Below are 17,979 nucleotides of genomic sequence, written 5' to 3'. Positions count from 1 at the left end.
AAATGGATCCAGGACTAAATTTTTAAAAGGCTAAACAAATATTTTGGGGGAAGCTGGGAAATTTTGAATATGGGTTATATATTACATGAATTATTATTTTCTTAGATAGGATAATGATTATGTAGAAAAACTTAGGAGTAACGTGTCTTGATAGCTATATCAATCTGCTTTCACAAATGATTTGAGATAGACAGATAAAGATAAGTGTGGCAAAATGTTAATAACTAGGAAATTTAGGTGAAGAGTATATAGGATTTCACCTTACCATCCTTTAAACTTCTCGTTAGGTTTGCAATTAATCAAAATAAAAAGTTAGAAGGAAATACCAACTGAAAATTAAATTTTATTAGATTAGATATAACAAATAAGTATTCAAAGTAATAAATTATGGTCATGTACTAGAAGACTGAACTAGAAAAAAAAATTCTATAATGTATAATCTCACACAGCAAAAGCATTTTCTGGGTCAATGTAACACTGAATATAGTGAAGGCAAATGATATGGTTGTTTATGATACTTTCCCTTTTCTTCCTCCCAGTCCTACCTTTGATCTTCTTTCCCCTCAGCCCTTGCTGACCTTTCCTCCAAAAGGAAGAAAAAAACAAGTACTAAACATTAAACATGGTATGCATATATGTCGTTTCTTTTTTCTCCTTTTTTTATTGTTTTCTGACTAGCAATATATTAGATTGTCTAAAAAGTCATGACGTATTTTTGCAACAAAAACCAGAAAAAAATACGTCATGACTTTTCCGACAACCCAATATTTAAAAAATTAACAAAGAAAACGCCGAGAAACTTGTTTCACCTCTCCTTCCAAAAAAGTAGGAGATAAAAGTTTAAACAGTTTCATTTACTGAAGTCGTTCATTAGTACAAATTACCACTACAACTATTGCCATTCATACTACTGGGATGACATAATGATCACATTTGAAACCTAGTTGAGAGGTACACCTTTTTAATGCTTCTCATCTTCCTTTGGAAATTAATAATTTTTAATGGCACTTCAAGCCCCTCCTTCTAATTACCCACTGAAATGAAAAAACAAATTTAAAAAGGAATTCACAGCATAGTTACAACTAAATGGACAGTCCATGTATTTACTCTGACCTTTGCAGTGTAGTGAAGAAGGACATTACCAGGTAGGTCAGCCATGTCAGACTCTTGAAATTTCCAAGGGCTTAAACAGTTTGGACCTGTAAATTATTTATACACACACATATCATTGAATAGTTATGGCCTCTTCAGTTCTGTGTAATCAGAACAAAATTTAAAATTAAATTGTTCCAAGCTACTCATATAACACAGTTAATACACACTAGCCAAAATGTACTTTATTTTTAGAGCACTTCCAATTTACTCAAACCCTAGAAAAGTTGGGAAGGATGAATCAATCTCCACTACAGAAAGGGAGCTGATAAAATTAATATAAAATATAACAAAGTTTAACTATTAATTTATCTAAGTAAACCAACTCAAATTTATAAGACAAAATAGCAAAATAATTAGTAATGTGAATAGATATCACAGAAATGGAATAGCAAATGAGTAGGAAAAACTCTTGACCTTCCTAAAAAAAAAATTAAAATTAGTATTTTAATTTGTATTTTGTTTTTAGTAAAGTCAAGAAGAAATACAAATTAAAACAGGGTTCCGTTTTACACCAAAAAAATGAAGGAGACAGTATTGGCTATTCCACCTTAGTGAGGCTGTGATGAATCTGGTATACTTACGTATTACTGGTAGGGACTGTTAATTGGTATATACCTTTTGGAAACTGATTATGTAACATGTACTGAGAGCCATAAAAATATTCACACACTTTGAATATTTACCCTGGGAATTTATCATAAGTACATCCATCAGAATAAGGAAAAAACCCAATAACTACAATGGTTCATCATATTTAATATTTGATGTTTAGTCAACATTAAAAACTATAAACAGCCTAAGTAAATCATATATTATGAATCCAATATAACATTATGCATCCATTAAAAATGATCATTATGAACACTATATAATAAATACTATTTATAAGAATAGAATTATAAGTAGGAAAAATTACAAGAACAAAATCCAAACTACAGAGCTGTGATGATTACACTAAATGACTTATTAACTTGGAATTTATTTAGATTATAAATATCAACTTCAAATATTTTGATAAGTTTTAAAGTAATGACAAAGTTCTAAACTTTGAAAGTCTGGACATTCTTATTCACCTCAAAACTCCCATGAAATCTAAAAAAGAAATTTTGACAAATAATAAGCTATGTGCAGAGTTAATAAACATGACTACTCAGAGGCTTAACTCCTGAACAATCTATTAAAATACAGATATAATTTTGAAAATATTTATGATCCAATAACCGCATATATTTAAAATCATAGCCAAAAGGAAAACAGTTCATAAATTTATCTAAGGACTCCTAATTCTGCTGCCTTCATGAATTCTTCAGGTATATTAGTGTATGTTATAAAAATCACCAGCTTTTAAATAAGACTCACAAGATTTTACTCATCATGTAATTTTTTATGAAGACAGGCTTGTATTTTGCTTCATCAATTTATTAAAATCTGTCAAAAGTATTATGGACTGAATTGTGTACCCCCAAATTCATGTTGAAGGTGAACCCCTAACGTGACTGTATTTGGAGATAAGGCCTTTAAGAAGGTAATTAATGAGGTTAATGACATCATAAAGGTCAGGCCCTAATCCAAAAAAGCCCCTTATGAGAAGAGGCAAAGACACCAGAGATATCTCTTGGCACACACACAGAGAACAGACTCCACATGAGGACACAGCCAAGAAGGCAGCCATCCACCAGCCAGGAATAGAGACCTCACCTGAAACCAACCAAGCCTGATTGAAACTTGATCTTGGAATTCTAGCTTTCAGAATTATAACAAAATAGTGTTTAAGCCATCCAGTGCATGGTATTCTGTTATGGCAGTCATAATGGACTAATACTAAACAGCTTTGTGGATTTTTGAAATATTTCCCAAAGGTTTGCTTTATTTATGCCTATCAAAAGGAGTATGGTGTACTATAATTAATAATACTGTATAATATACTCAAAAGTCGTTAAGAAAGTAGATCTTAAACATTATCAACACACATAAAAAATGGTAATAATGTGAGAGGACAGAAGCGTTAACTATAATGGCAATCATTTTGCAATATATATATCAAATCATCATTGTATACCTTAAACATACATATGTTATATGTCATTAACATCTCAATAAAGCCAAGGTGGGAAAAAGTATGGTTGTGGTAGGCTTTTTCTTCCCTTTTAGCTTCAATTAAAACAAATACATTTTCAGATTTAGGAAACAGAAAAAGCTATTTAAGTTTAATTAAACAGTATGACCGTAAATACTCACCTGCCAAATATAATGACTTCACTTGAGAAGGCTGTAGTGCCTCATAGAAGATAATAACAGAACCTAGCTGACCCTCCAGAGATGTGGGACATCCCCATTCACTGTCTTGGGTTCCTGCTGATATCAATTTGGTAATCAATTTTGAGTTTTCAATTGTTCCTCCCCAGGAGGCTGATGACAGAATTCCACCAAATGATGTTCGATGAGGAGTAATGGGAGAAGAAAAAGGTGGATCTGGGATCTGGGATGGTGGGGGAGTGGTGGTTCTTTGCCCAGCTGAACCAATACAGCAAGAAATAAAAGGCTAAAAATGAAGACACAAACAAAACAAATTACACAATTTTAACTAAATCTCTATCCTCATTTAAAATGAAATAGTACATAAAATTAAGCAAACAAATAAATTTGCTGGATCATATGTGTATGAATATGTACACATAAGAAATCATTACAGACGTTACCTTTGGCCTACATGATTTGGATGCATTACTTTTATAACTCACTTTATATCCTTCTATAAATTTTGAATTTTAATGAGTACATATTAACAAAAAAATTTTTTTTAACAACTTTACTTATATTCTAAAATTGAGAAAACTACTTTTCCCCCTTTCAAATTTACAAACAGAGTATAATAATGCTAATTACGGGTTATCCTGAAATGGTCATTGAGATGAACAGCAATAAGAAATTACTAGAATCGGGCCGGCCGAGTGGCTCAGTTGGTTAAGAGCTCGCTCAAGAGTTTGAGCTCTGAGCAACAGGGTCCCCGGTTTGATTCATGGCCCGAGCTGAGCTGCCACTGAGCTGCCAACAGGTGGCAGGATGGCTCAGCTAAAAAAAAATAAAAAATAAAAAATAAATAAAAATAATAATAATAATAATAAAAGAAATTACTAGAATCCTAGGACTTGGGAAGTAATCCAATCCATTCTTTTAACTTCAGAAAAGGTCCTTTCAAAATTATCCAAATATTTTCAAAAAATTTTTATATTCATGTCCTTTAGTCATTCTAGTAAATAAATTTTGTCTTATACCTAACTACAGTGTAAAAGTTTAAAGTTTCTTCATTATTGTTTCAAATTCAATGGACATGGAAATGAGTCCACTAAAAGTCTCTAACTATTTCATATATTTGGAGAGCTTTATTAAAGGATCTTTTGCTCTGCTCGATTCAATTTCTTTGGCTTTCCTGTGGTTGTTACAAGCCTTTTTTTCTAAGCCTTTAATTACATTGTTTCTTCCTTGAATTGTTTTTCTTTTATTATATGTTGTCTGATTTCATCTAATGATGACAGGCTAACAGAATTAAATATTAACTTACTAAATCTTAGTATATAAAAAACACTAAACTTTATGGGCACACATTTAGAATGAAGAGAACCTGCTACATTAAACTGAAATTTTTCAACAGTTCTCAATCAACTGATCCCATAAAGAGTAGGTTAGATGAGTTAGATGAGCTTACTTCATTCATGGCAGGAAATCTGAGAGGGGCGGAGACCTTCTGCTGTCCATTGTCATAAATATAGACAAGGCTCTGACCAAAGGGCCTTTTTCCAGGCATGTGAACAATGGTTACGTTGTGCTGATTAAGTAAAACACACATTTAAAAAGTGAAAATCACATTCAGTCTTTGGAATGACAAATGTTTTCAGAATATTACTCTATAACCAGCTTGTGTAAATAGCAGGACATTAAGACTAAGCATAACTAAATGCTGATTAAAAAGATGATCTTTAAGTGAATAACATTTTATCTGTAGTACTTTAAAAGCACTTATGTCTATTCTAGAAAATCTACACACAACTGTAACATAGTATCTTTTCTGGACTTTCCATGTCTATGAGTATTTTTTAAAATTAATTTTTCTAATGAGAATAATTTTATATTTTAAGAAAGCAACAGAAACAATTTATGCATTTTTAACAACTTAATTGATATTCAAAATCATATTTGATTCTAGAAAACTTGAAATGAGTCATAACATTTCATTTTAATATTTTAGCAGAAAAATTATTATGAAATTTACAATGATGATGATAAATGGTATTAACCTCCTTATAGATAAACTTCAACATGAACAGAAAGTAAAAATTAATCAACTCTCAAAAAGCAGATGACAACACTTGATGTACATGCACCAAATGCGTTTCTTAAAGGAAAGAATCAAGAAGTTAAATGTGATGCCCTAAAGCCTTACCCAGAGGGAATCACAGAAACTGTGGTCAGGAAGCATAACCGTTGCATACTCTCTTTTCGTGCATACTGCCACAACCAACATACCTGAATGGGTAATAAAAGCTTCAAAACCCATGCCACTTCCTGTAAAAAAACTAATATAAAATAAAAATATTTATTATCAGAAATTTTGAAGTCAGTTGTTCAGTTTTATCATCGTTGAAGCACACAAAACCATAATGTCATCATGAGTATCTTTATCAAACACACTGTGGCTTACATTCTATTGCCATACATCAGTCCAACCTTTCTTCAAAGATAATATTTAAATCTTTTTTTGGCATAAGAGTTTAGTAAATTATAAAAGGTAGCCTGATTAGTGGAATTCCATTAGCAAACTATAGTAAAGCTATTAACTTTCAAATCTTCAAAATCTTTCCAAATAAGATTCAGAAAGCATGAACAATGGTCTTAAAAATCACAAGGCATATTAAAAATTGTTACTGAAGTAACTACATTTGGGTGTACATACATATAGGTTTTCTAGTCCTTCATATAACTATATAGTACCTTCAATGAAACAGAAAGATTACCGTTCATTTTCAAGTTTATTATTCCTTTTTTCTCCATTTTTTACAGTACTTTTAAGAAGGAACTTGTTTCTAAACTGACCTCAGAACTCAACTAGCAAAATATATGATATACAATCATTATTATGAAAGCAAAAAAAATACTTATAATTAAACTGTATACACCCTAAGGATGAAGAAGCTTCAGATACACTGTTGTACATTTAAAAACTGGATGCTTAAAATAATAATAATAATAATAATAATAATAATAATAATAATAATAATAAACTAGATGCTTAGGAAAGCTTTTTCCTGTTTAAAGAACCACAGCATATATCATACGACTGTATTCATTTACATTCCATAACATGTACCAGTACCTGTACAACTGTTTTCTTTTTCCTCCTTTGTTAGCACTGCCAAGAGTCATCTGATCCTGATCTAAGCAAAACCAAGCATTGAAAGAAAAGGCAGACCCTGGCCATTTCTGTATAGAAGGCACAGAAATTCCTGCCATACTATGTGACAAATTGAAATACTGCAGTGCACTCTCTAAACTTTGTTTTCGGGCCATGGTCAGGATTGCTCGAGTCACAGGAGTTGTATAAGGGTGAATACACTCAGATTCATCCACTCTCAGTAGTCTTAGTAGTCGACGGATTTCTTCCGAGCTCACTGACTGACTCCCCAAGGAACCATGCAGTGCAATCAGGTTCTCAGCACAAGTTCGATGAAGAGAAGAATGAGAATCAAGGGTTTCAATGATTCTAATTCCCATGTTTGCATTGACACAAACAGTTCGACTCTGCCTATTAATGCAACAAATTCTTTTCAGCCAATCAGAGATGAAGATCTGCAGGTCATGGGATTCTAGCTCTGGAAGCCACTGGATAAGAAGCAAGAGAGGCTGGACATTGCTAATGCCTAAAATCCCAACTGAAGTGTGGTCACCCTCTACAGCCTATAAGGCAACATAAGAGAAAAAGGTTAGTTACCATCTTTGATATAGAGAAAATGGAACTTTTTAAAATATAGCTAAACAAACTCACCATATTCATAAGTTCTTTAAGTAGTTCCAGTGATGGCTGACCCAGGGATTTTAATACTTCAAACATATGTGTATAACCAATTCTTTCTTTAAATACTTCCTAGAAGAGGGAAAGTCAACACATCAAAGCACATTTTCAAAGACTAAATTTTTTGGAAATTTTCAAAAATGTTGAATACCCATTTAAGTTAATCAACTTAATATTAAAAAGATTATGAGTTCAACGTATCTGTTTTCTCAAATCACGTCTTCATCTTAAAATAAACTCCATGTATCTTCTGGGATACAATGTTATAATAATCTACCAAAATGTAAAATAAATGAAATTAGAAATAGTTGTGCATTATAAAATTATTATATTACTTACTGATTAGGTCACATAACACTTCCTTTACCTTCTTCACTTGATTTGTAATTAGTGCAGTATTACATGAAGTCAAAATAAAAATGAAGGAAAAATAAGGAGAATCTGAGGGGTAACAGGAATTAGACAGCAGCCTCAAAGGTCTAAAGAGTCCTGGCAATTTTGAGTAGTAGCTAGAAAAAAACTGGGTAGTTTTCCTCAACTCTTTGTATCTAAATGGTATGAATTATCTGTAGCATTGAGTTATATTTAGTAAGGTCTTAGTCACATGTATTTTTGAACTAGTGAGCATTCAAAGCCATAAAGTAGAATATAAAGACAACCAAAACACCTAGCAACACTAAATTGGTCCAGTAAAGTCAGTAGAAATATATATACACTCATTATAAATTTAAAAGATTTAAACAAAATGAGTAAGATTGGTGTCTCTGGGGAGGGGAACTATTATAGTTGACTATGGGACAAGGGTAGGAAGAAGATCTTTTTTCAAATGGCATTTTAAAAATAATCTTTTTAATTTTATTTATTTATTTATTTTTTTATTATTATTTTTTTTAGCTGAGCCATCCCTAATCTTTTTAATTTTAAACCATGCAAGGCATTAGATAGCATAAAAAATTCGTATTGCAAAAAGACTTGAACATCATTTTAGTTTTGCATTTCATACTATAGTACAAGCAATCCATTATACTCATAAACCAATTACTTAAAACTTAAAATGATCTTTTTCCTTACAGAAATTCTTTTTAATGGAGACTAGATTCCCAGGCCATCCTGTGACCATTGTAAAAGCCTATTCAGCAGGCATCTAACCATGAGTTATTTATATATAGCAACATTTATAGGGCAACAGTTAGTCTCCTAACAAAAACTAATGGAGAGTAAGGAATACAACTGAAGGTATGGCTTAGGGAATAAGAAGTTATTTATTTATTTCTGGTATTAGAAAGGTAAGGCATGAACTATATTACAGGTGATGGAATAAGAAGGCAAAATGGTAATAATAATAATAGTAACAGAAAATTACTTTTTTTTCTTTTAATTATTTTTTATTATGAAATACACATTTTTTAGAATTAGTTTCAGCTGGAAAATTGCATTTTTAAGCACTTACCATGTATCTGGCACTATGCTTACCACTTTAAACAGATGATCTCACTAATCCTTAAAACTAACCAATGAGGAAACTACTAGCACAAAATCCACATAACTGGACAGCAAGACAGAGTGAGAGGTAGTGAGTGAGAAGGGAAAGAAAATCCTGAGGGTTAGTGACTACAAACAAAGCAGCAGAATTTTCACTGTCATCTGGAAAAACAAGTTCCAAGTTAGTAGTAGGGCTGTTGACATGTGAAAAATGTTCATGTTTTAGGCAGTCAAACTGATCAAATAGTAAGTATTTTATTAATGAAGAAAAATAAATATAAAATTTAATCATTTAAATGCACTACCATAGAATCACTTAAACTTATCATTTTGACATGTCAACACCAGTGCTGTCTTCGTTGACTAACACTGTAAATCCCTACTAGCTTGCAGTTCAGTCATCAATGTCTTAAATAATCCCAAAGTAGTGCTGATAGGCATCTGTCTTTAAAATTATCAGCAAAATGATTCCTATACTAAGATGAGATATTTTAAGAACTATTTCATTTCAGGCTTGAAACCATATGTATTACACACTTTCATACATAACTTTGGGAATTATATAATGAAGCTGGTATATCTAAGATAACATTTTAGAACTTGGGGATATATGTTTCACCTTAGCAGCTGGAGATTTGTTCATTACTGCTGTCAGAGCCTGAATGGTTGATACAGCCAAACAATCCAACTGTCCCTGAAACACCTACCAGAGGAGGGAAAAAAAGCAAGAAATTAACAAATGTGTTCAAGATTTGTATTTAGTTAGGAAACCTTTGTTCTGAAAACCTGAAAAAATAATTACTTAAAATGCAATACATTTCTCTTCCAATGAAATGGATTCCTGAAACACTATAACCTGCAAGAAAACTTACCTACTTGACAGAAAATAAGCCACGTGTCAAGAAGAACAAGGCTACATTCACTCATTACGTTAAAATGTTTTGGGGAAAAAACACCAAACTTAATACATGCTTTTAAAAAAAATAATGGACAATCTCAAGAGGAAGGAAGGGAGGTCTATCATTGGAACTCTATTATTTTAATTTTCCTTCAAAAATAAACATGAACTTTCCAGGTTTAAATTTCATTAGCATGTATAAGACATCTAAAACAGTCCTGTCTACTTAGCTTCTAAACCCTGTGTTATAATTGAAATGGTATGTACATACCAATTAATCATACTTGCAAACAATAAGGTATTATCTATTTTTAAATAAAGTGCAGAATTTGAAGAACAGAAAATGAAATATGTATCTATACGCATTGTCATGTTTTTGAGCAGGCAACCTGTAATGCCAAAAGTTGTATGAAAAAATATAAAGCAGCTCCATTTTGTCCGTTTCTGTTTAAGCTTTATCATAAAGAAGAGATATATTAAATTTCAGGTCAGTGCATTTACAGCAAAAAAAACCCAAAAACAAATACAACATCTACAATACTAAAAAAAATGAACATAACTCGTTTTATCATCAGGCTTAGTCAACCATGAAAGAACAAAATAAAGACTAGAAAGTTGTAAAAACAAAGTTACAAAAATCTGGTTTTGAGAACATATTACTATGACTTGAAGTTCATCAATCCATAAATAGAAGTTTCCTCTCCTACTCCCACTAAAATAGATTTGAGTAAAGAGACTGATTAGATCTTTGTTGTTTTAAGCTAAGCTCTACGACTTCCAGGCAAGTTATTTATCTGGGATCTTGGTTTTTGTTGATGTTGCTTAATAAACATTATAAAATAAACATATTACATATGTAATAAACATATTATAATATGCATTAAACATTCTGCATACAGAATTTCATACAAATAAGATCATTCTTATTCTTGATCCAAGAGGACTAGGCATCACAGTACCTACAAGTAGGAATACTAACATAATATAAACCTCTAAGAAGATTATTAACTATTAATGTAGAAGAAGGCCTTAAGAGGGACTAACAGCTATAGAGAAATCTAAAACAGTACCCTGTAATTGATGTTGCACATCCAGAATAGAAAATAATAGGTTATCATGTCTCTTTCTATACCACAGCTCTATTTATAAACCTGGACACTAAGATAATGTTAATAATAACATCATGTAAGTTCTTTCAAAAACATTTTGGGGAAGAAAAATAACAAAGCAATTTTTATAGGTAGTTTTTTCCAACTAAATGACCTAAATGTATTGTAAAAAGCAACATATATTGCATATTTCTGCCTTATTCCCATATAGAATTGAATTTTTAGAAAAGGAAAAACTTAAGTTTTATCGTAAATTAAGACTCAAAGAGTTTGGCATCTTCTTCCCTTCCTCCAAAATTCAGGTTGTCCATTGAATTATAATCATTACTTGTCAACAAGCAGCAAAGAATCAGATATTAAAAATCGACTACACATATTCACAAACAAAGCTGTAAAGTCCCAATACACCATAATGCTTAGAAAAAGAAGCCCCAAATATGAAGTTATCACCAGGTGGACAGCATTGATATTGGGATCCCATTCCTGTACTTTGTATCTTCTCAAACTGAAAAGAACACACACATATACACAGATGGAATACTACTGATCATTTATAGCAACCACCAAGATTTCAATATATTTATCTTTCAGGTAAAAAATTTAAAACAAAATTGCTTTAAAGAAATTTCAAAAGTAATTAATGAAAATTAGAATTAAGATAATACTTGTGTACTTTAAGACATAAGAAAAAAGTATAGGAATAGTTGATCCCATTGACTGATTTTGGACTTCAACTGAAACAAGATGCAGGTTTTGTAGATACCTGGTCCTCATTCATTTCTGTCAGTAATTTGTTGGCAAGGTCTTTCTCGTTCTTGTCTGCCACCTTATTGTTAGCATTTAAAAATAGCTGTTAAAAACAGAGACAAGAATAATGGAGACAGAACATTAAATTGCTACCTATAAGCAGAAATGAAGTTTAAATGGATTTCCATGTGTCTTGAAAATAAATCCAAGAATCCACTTGTAAAGTACACCACTTTAAAACTGACAAACAACTATTCATTTTTTGGATAACAAATATTAGTTCATATACTATAAAATTATTATTTATTTCTCTCTTGGAACTCAATGTTACTAAACTAAGGAATAAAAGCAATAATTAAATTACTCAATATTCCTAAAGTCTTAAAGAATTCAGCGAACGTCTCACAGAAAAGAGAAAATGTGTTATTGAGACAGACTAAAGATAATGTAGTGAATAATACACAGTAAGGTTCTGTAGCCAATTATGTTTGTGAAATGCTATAAAACTAACTTTAAAAAGGGTTCTTTCTGGAAATACTTCTCAGAGTCTCAAACATGCTAATGTGTAGTTTGACAAGGGAGGTCAGTATGCAGCATTTCCCAAATTTATCTGACTACACATTTTGTTAAAAAAAAAAAAAGGAAAACTATTGCATTGTTTTGTACACCTGAAACTAATAAAAAAAAATTCTATAACAGCATTCTCCAAATACAAATCAACAGTATAAAGAGTTGATTATAATTTATATTAGATTGTGTGCTAGAAAAAGGGATTAGAATTATATTTAATACACATGGGGACTGCCTCCTTCTGAAAGCAAGAAAGGAATAAAGTATTTTGTTTAAGTTTATAAAAGTCAGCATCCCAAAACATCTCAGTCATAGTAAGGGTAAAGAGAAAGAAATTCAAGTAAGAGTTAAAAGGAAGAGAAAGTTAACTTATAAAGGGATTTATCAAAAGCATCCTAAAAAGTAAGTTCTTCTTAGGGAATTCTACCATTTCAGAAATGAGAAAAGTCCAGTAATGTGCTGAAATAATGCAACATAAAATAAAGTCCATAAAGGTATGGTATGTTATATGCAAGAACATACATAAAGCTTAACCTAAAAACAGATTACTGTACACAATAGAGGCTTTGGAATCAGAAACCTCAATGTGAATCTTGGTTCCACTATTTATTAGCTGGTTTTAAGGAAAACTACTTCACTTCTCTAAGCTTGTTTTCTCAAAAAGGAAAAGAACAGAATCTCAAAAAATAGGTGTGCAGATTAAATGACAAAATCCATGCTAGTTATTAGCATAATATCTGGCACATCATAAGGGTTTAATAAATGAAAACTAGTATTATTATTATCAGCAAATGTTTAAAGATTAGTAATATTCTACATTGACTAGTTTAAGTAACACGAAGTGGTCAAAACTGATGAAAGCAAAAATGAGTCAAGTCTTTCCAGAAAGTATCCCATATCAAGAACTTTAGAAAGGGGGCAGTTGAATGGCTCAGTTGGTTAAGAGCTTGCCAAAGAGTGTGAGCTCTGAGCAACAGGCCCAACTGTTCAATTCCCAAATGGACCAGTGATGCTGCGCCCCCCGAGCTGAGCTGCCGCTGAGCCGCCAACAGGTGGCAGGATGGCTCAGCTGGTGAGAGCATGTGCTCCTAACAAGGCTGCCAGTTTAAATGGTGGGCTATACCCACCCGCAACTAAAGACTGAACTTGGCACCTTGAGCTGAGCTGCTGCCCAGGTGGCTCAGGGGATAGACTGTGAGTTCTTAACAACAAAGCTGTTGATTCGACTCCAACATGAAATGGTCACCCACCCGCAACTAATTGAACACAGCACCTTGAGCTGAGCGGCACGACTGGACTTGGAGCTAAGCTTGCTGTGCCCTCCACAACTAAGATTGAAGGACAACAACTTCGCTGTTCCCCTTCCCCAATTCCCCAACAATGTTCCCCTCCCCCAATTTCCCAATAAAATCTTTAAAAAAAAAGAATCTTAGAGAGAAAGATCCAAGATGGCAAAATCAGAAAAAAAGTAAAAAATAAATAAATGCTGTGATATGAAATTTTTAAAAAAAATAAAAGAACAAAAATCACTCTGGGCATTTTTTTGGCAATACAGAAGATTCAGGTTCAACATAATACTGTGGGACAATTTAAAACTGGAAAATTTTTAAATTAACAAAAATAAGTGATATACATTCAAAAAAATCTTCAAAAAGTTCTACTCTTCAAATCAGTAACTTTATTTCTAGAAATCTACCTTAAAAAACAGTAAGAAACTCACACCAAGATTTTAGAAAACAGATGCTCACTTCAGCTTTATTTACAATAGCAAAAAACAAGAAACGACTCAAATATCAACAATAGTAGAAGTGTTTAAAAAATTATGGCTTATCCATAAGTTGAAAGAGAAATCCTCAAACTTGCTGGTCTCAGGACCCCTTAACACTCTTAAAAATTATTGGGAACCCCAAAGAACTTTTATGTATTACATCTATCAATATTTACCATATCAGATATTAAAATCTGTTATGAAATAAAAATATTTGTCTATTCATTCAAAAAATAACAACCCATTACAGGTTGACATAAATAACATTTCTATGAAAAATAACTATATTTTCCAAAATATACCTTAGTGAGGATGGCTTCTACATTTTTGCAACTCTGTAAATGTCTGACTTAATAAAAAACAGATGAACTCTCATATCTGCTTTCACATTCAGATTGTTATGATAATGTTGTTTTGGTTAAAGCTTATGAAGAAAATCTAGACTCAAACAGAAATGTTGTTAATATTAGACTTTGCAGACTCCTTAAAATGATCTTGAGGACCCCACACTTTCAGAATTGCTGGGATGAAATATTTGCAGTCATTAAAAACAAGGTTTTGGAATATATTTTGGGGAAGGGAAGACTCATTTTGGAAAGGGAAGACTCATGCTATAACATATTTAAATGCAGAATACAAATATATTCAGTAGTATTCTAATTTTGTAAAGGAAAATATATTCCCACTAAATATATGTATGCAAGTATTATGTGTATTTTGCTGCAATTTTAAAATTATAATATTATAAAATTACTTTGTAAAGACTTTGTAAAAAGATCAAGAAAAAATCTTTTATACTTCTTTTTTCCTCCATAATCTCTATATTTCTTGTGTATTACTCTAGAATTTAAATTAAAATCTATTTTCTTAAAAAAAAGAAAAGAAGTTTGCTCAAGGTCACTAAGGCAATGTATATGTATCCAGGCAGGATGACTCCCAAAGTCAGGTTTTCAATTACACCATTTTATCTATCCACTCCTAACACTCTTTCCACAGAGCATCCCTCGGTTGCTTCTTTCACAAATTCTCATTCCTACTAAGACTCTCTTGATAAATTTTTATTGTAGTTGATTGTAAGGGGTAGATGTAGAGAAGAAAAGGAAGAAAATAAAATAAAAAAACAAAACAAAGATGAACAAGATCAAGAGCTTTCCAGAACCTTATGACATAAGTTTTCATGGAACTTTATTTACAATATTTATAATATTCTGTAATGCTTATATTTTCTAAAAAATGATTCCAACTCCAAGCAAAGTACTAAAGTCAATATAATAGTTTTGAATCATTCTCTTTGGTTCTAGAAATTTGCTATTATTTTCTTCCCATTAATTCAAATATCACTGAACTTAAAAAAAATTTTTTTACATTAATTCAAAGTAAATCCTCCTTTCAAATTGTAATACGTATAGTACAACAAAATAACTCTTAAATGTTTAAGGTTCATCATACCTATCATAAAAGTTAAAAGAATGATTCCACGGAATTATATTTCAAGTACTGCATAGTACGATGAAAATCATTTTGATAAGTCTTTACACAAATACTTAAGGAAATTAATGAATACGTCCTTAAACTGGCTGGTGAATCGCACTCACATAAAAAGAAAGCACAGAAACTGCAGCAGTCAATCTAAAGTTTTCCATGTAATTCACAAATTACATGACATCTTAAGCCTTAGCTGACAATGTTTCCAGTAGGTCTGAATATTTAAATAACAATTGTTATTATTCTCTATTACTATATAAAATAGAATGATTCATTCCTTAGTAACAAAAAAGTTTTAACAGAAATCAATCATAGATATCTGTAGCATCCTGTAATATGATTGGAAATTTTAAGTTTTCACAAGATTCCAAACATTTTTATATATTCAGGAATCATATCATCTATCTCCATCAAATATGTTTGTATATCAATAAAACTAGTAATTCTCCTATATTCAAAAAACACAGAAAGCATTTTTTTCCACTGACTAAACAATGACCAATACAAAACTAGGAATAACAATAAACACAGGGTCAGAAGACATACCTGGGTAAGAAATCTTACCTCCATCATATATTATTGTTAACCTTGAACTAATCATTTAATCTCATAGAACATATTTCCTCACTTGTATAATAAAAGTTGGATAGTTTATTCCAAAGTTTCTTCCTTGTTTATATGACTTAATGACTAATATTTGGTGATGAATCTACAGTGACTCTGACTAGAATATTCTGAAAACAAAGAAGACCACTGCCAGCAGGAAAGGCCCAGGTCCCAAAGCCTGGCTTTCCCCTCTGAAATGAAAGTGGTATCGAATAATTAAATTTTAAAACGCTATGACTGTCATCAAGTTTCTGTAACAAACTGGGGCTATACCACAGTGGAAAGGGCAAATATTACCTCACACCATCATGACAGCTATTTTAAACAGCTTTGTATTTTTAAAAAAGATATTGTTGAATGTGATATGACAGAAAATTTTTATTATATCTGAGTTTCATATATTGAAGAAAAGCATATACTGATAAATTTTAGTAGGAACTACATTTTATCCTAGTGATTTAACCTTCTACAATGTGATTGGTAGGTTCTCTACACATGTGAGATTTTGTGTTTATCTCTGAAGTTGCCTTTATAACTGATAAAGCCACACTGATTTTCTATAACAATAACAAAAAGGTTTTATAAACATTTCTCTTATGCTGCTTTCATCTCACCAGGATTTCTTTCTGAAGAATGAATGATTTTTAAAAGGTAGGGGGAGGCCTCTTTACTCTCCAGTGGTAATTTGGTACTTTCATTGATTTTATAAATATTCATTATTATTTATTTAATATATTCTTTACTAGTTTATGCTCTTCTTGACTATTTTACTGTAAGTTAAGCAATATAGTTACATAAATACTTTCAGGGGTATCCCTTCTAACAGTGTGGAATAATTCAAAGGGCTAGTAGTAAAATCCTTATTCTGGAATATTCTCACAGAATCAGAATGGACCCCTAGTATTTTTCGGCACGGAGTCCATGAAAGTAATACCTCAAATAGAAAGGTAAAAGCTCTTTGAAGTAGTTTCATTTTCAAAGGCTTCTTTTTCAAGAAGCTCTCTAAAAAATTTCTGATATCATCTTGATATTTCTGGAAATATGATATAATAGATATTAGGTATTATATACTCACACACAAATCTGCTACAAGTGTAAATTAGTAAAAAATAAGAAAAATAAGTAAATTGGCAGTATATATCAAGAGCCTTAACAGTATTTCTACTTTTCTACATTTTCCAATTGTTTGTAAGTTGTTTTCAATGTACCCTAAATTAAAAAAAAATGTTTATGCCTTTTGTCCTAGTAATTCTATTACAAATAAAATTCTACACTATGAAACTTCAAAAAGTTATGTAACAGCAAAAAAAACTGGAAACAAATTAAGCATCTACCAACAGGGAATAGTTAAATGAATTATGGTACATCCACTTAATATAGTATGTAGATATTAATAGCACAGAAAAATACTAATAATCTTAAATGAAACAAGCACAAAATTATGTGCATCAAGTGCTCACACCAAATTTTAACAATGCATAACAAAAAAGACTAAAATTCTACAAAAGAAACAAACAACCAATTTAAAAATGTGCAAAAGACTTGAACGGACATTTCTCCAAAGATACACAAATAGCCAAAAAATGCATGAAAAGGTGCTCAGTATCACTAATCATTAGAAAAAGGCAAACCAAAATGAGATATCACCTTACACTCATTAGGATGATTATTATAAAAAAGAGGGAGAGAGAGAGAGAGAGAGGAAAAGGAAGGAGGAGGAGGAAGAGGAGGCGGAGGAGGAGGAGGAGGAGCGGAGGGAGAGGGGGAAGGGAAGAGGGAAAGGGAGAAGAAGAAGGGAGAAAGAGAAAATAATTGTTGATGAGGATGTGGAGAAACTGGAATCCTTCTGCACTGTTGGTAGGAAATGTAAAATGGTGCAGCCACTATGGAAAACTGTAAGGTGGGGTTCTTAAAAAATTTAATTTAATTGCTATATGATCTAGCAATCCCAGTTCTGAATATATATGCCCAAAAGAATTGAAAACGAGGTCTCAAAGAGATTTTTCTAACTTATGTTCGTAACAGCATAGCTAAAAGGTGAAATCAACACAAGGGTCCATCAACAGATAACTGAATAAACATAAACAAAATG

General features: G+C 31.6%; 1 protein-coding gene across 1 annotated transcript in view; it reads right to left on the bottom strand.

Annotated features, from left to right (window-relative positions):
• Positions 1-17,979, bottom strand: part of NBEAL1 (neurobeachin like 1) — a 172,243-nt gene that overhangs the window by 101,848 nt on the left and 52,416 nt on the right. Inside the window, exons 11-18 of the mRNA XM_019635618.1 lie at positions 11,475-11,561; positions 9,324-9,407; positions 7,196-7,294; positions 6,527-7,107; positions 5,597-5,729; positions 4,862-4,981; positions 3,394-3,697; positions 1,114-1,199 (exon numbers count right to left, since the gene is read on the bottom strand). Of these exons, the coding sequence (XP_019491163.1) occupies positions 1,114-1,199; positions 3,394-3,697; positions 4,862-4,981; positions 5,597-5,729; positions 6,527-7,107; positions 7,196-7,294; positions 9,324-9,407; positions 11,475-11,561 (1,494 nt within the window). The remainder of the gene's footprint in view (positions 1-1,113; positions 1,200-3,393; positions 3,698-4,861; positions 4,982-5,596; positions 5,730-6,526; positions 7,108-7,195; positions 7,295-9,323; positions 9,408-11,474; positions 11,562-17,979) is intronic.

The sequence above is a fragment of the Hipposideros armiger genome, unplaced genomic scaffold, assembly GCF_001890085.2.
Source record: "Hipposideros armiger isolate ML-2016 unplaced genomic scaffold, ASM189008v1 scaffold_23, whole genome shotgun sequence".
Taxonomy (NCBI): Eukaryota; Metazoa; Chordata; class Mammalia; order Chiroptera; family Hipposideridae; genus Hipposideros; species Hipposideros armiger.
This window is presented reverse-complemented; position numbering and strand designations above follow the sequence as displayed.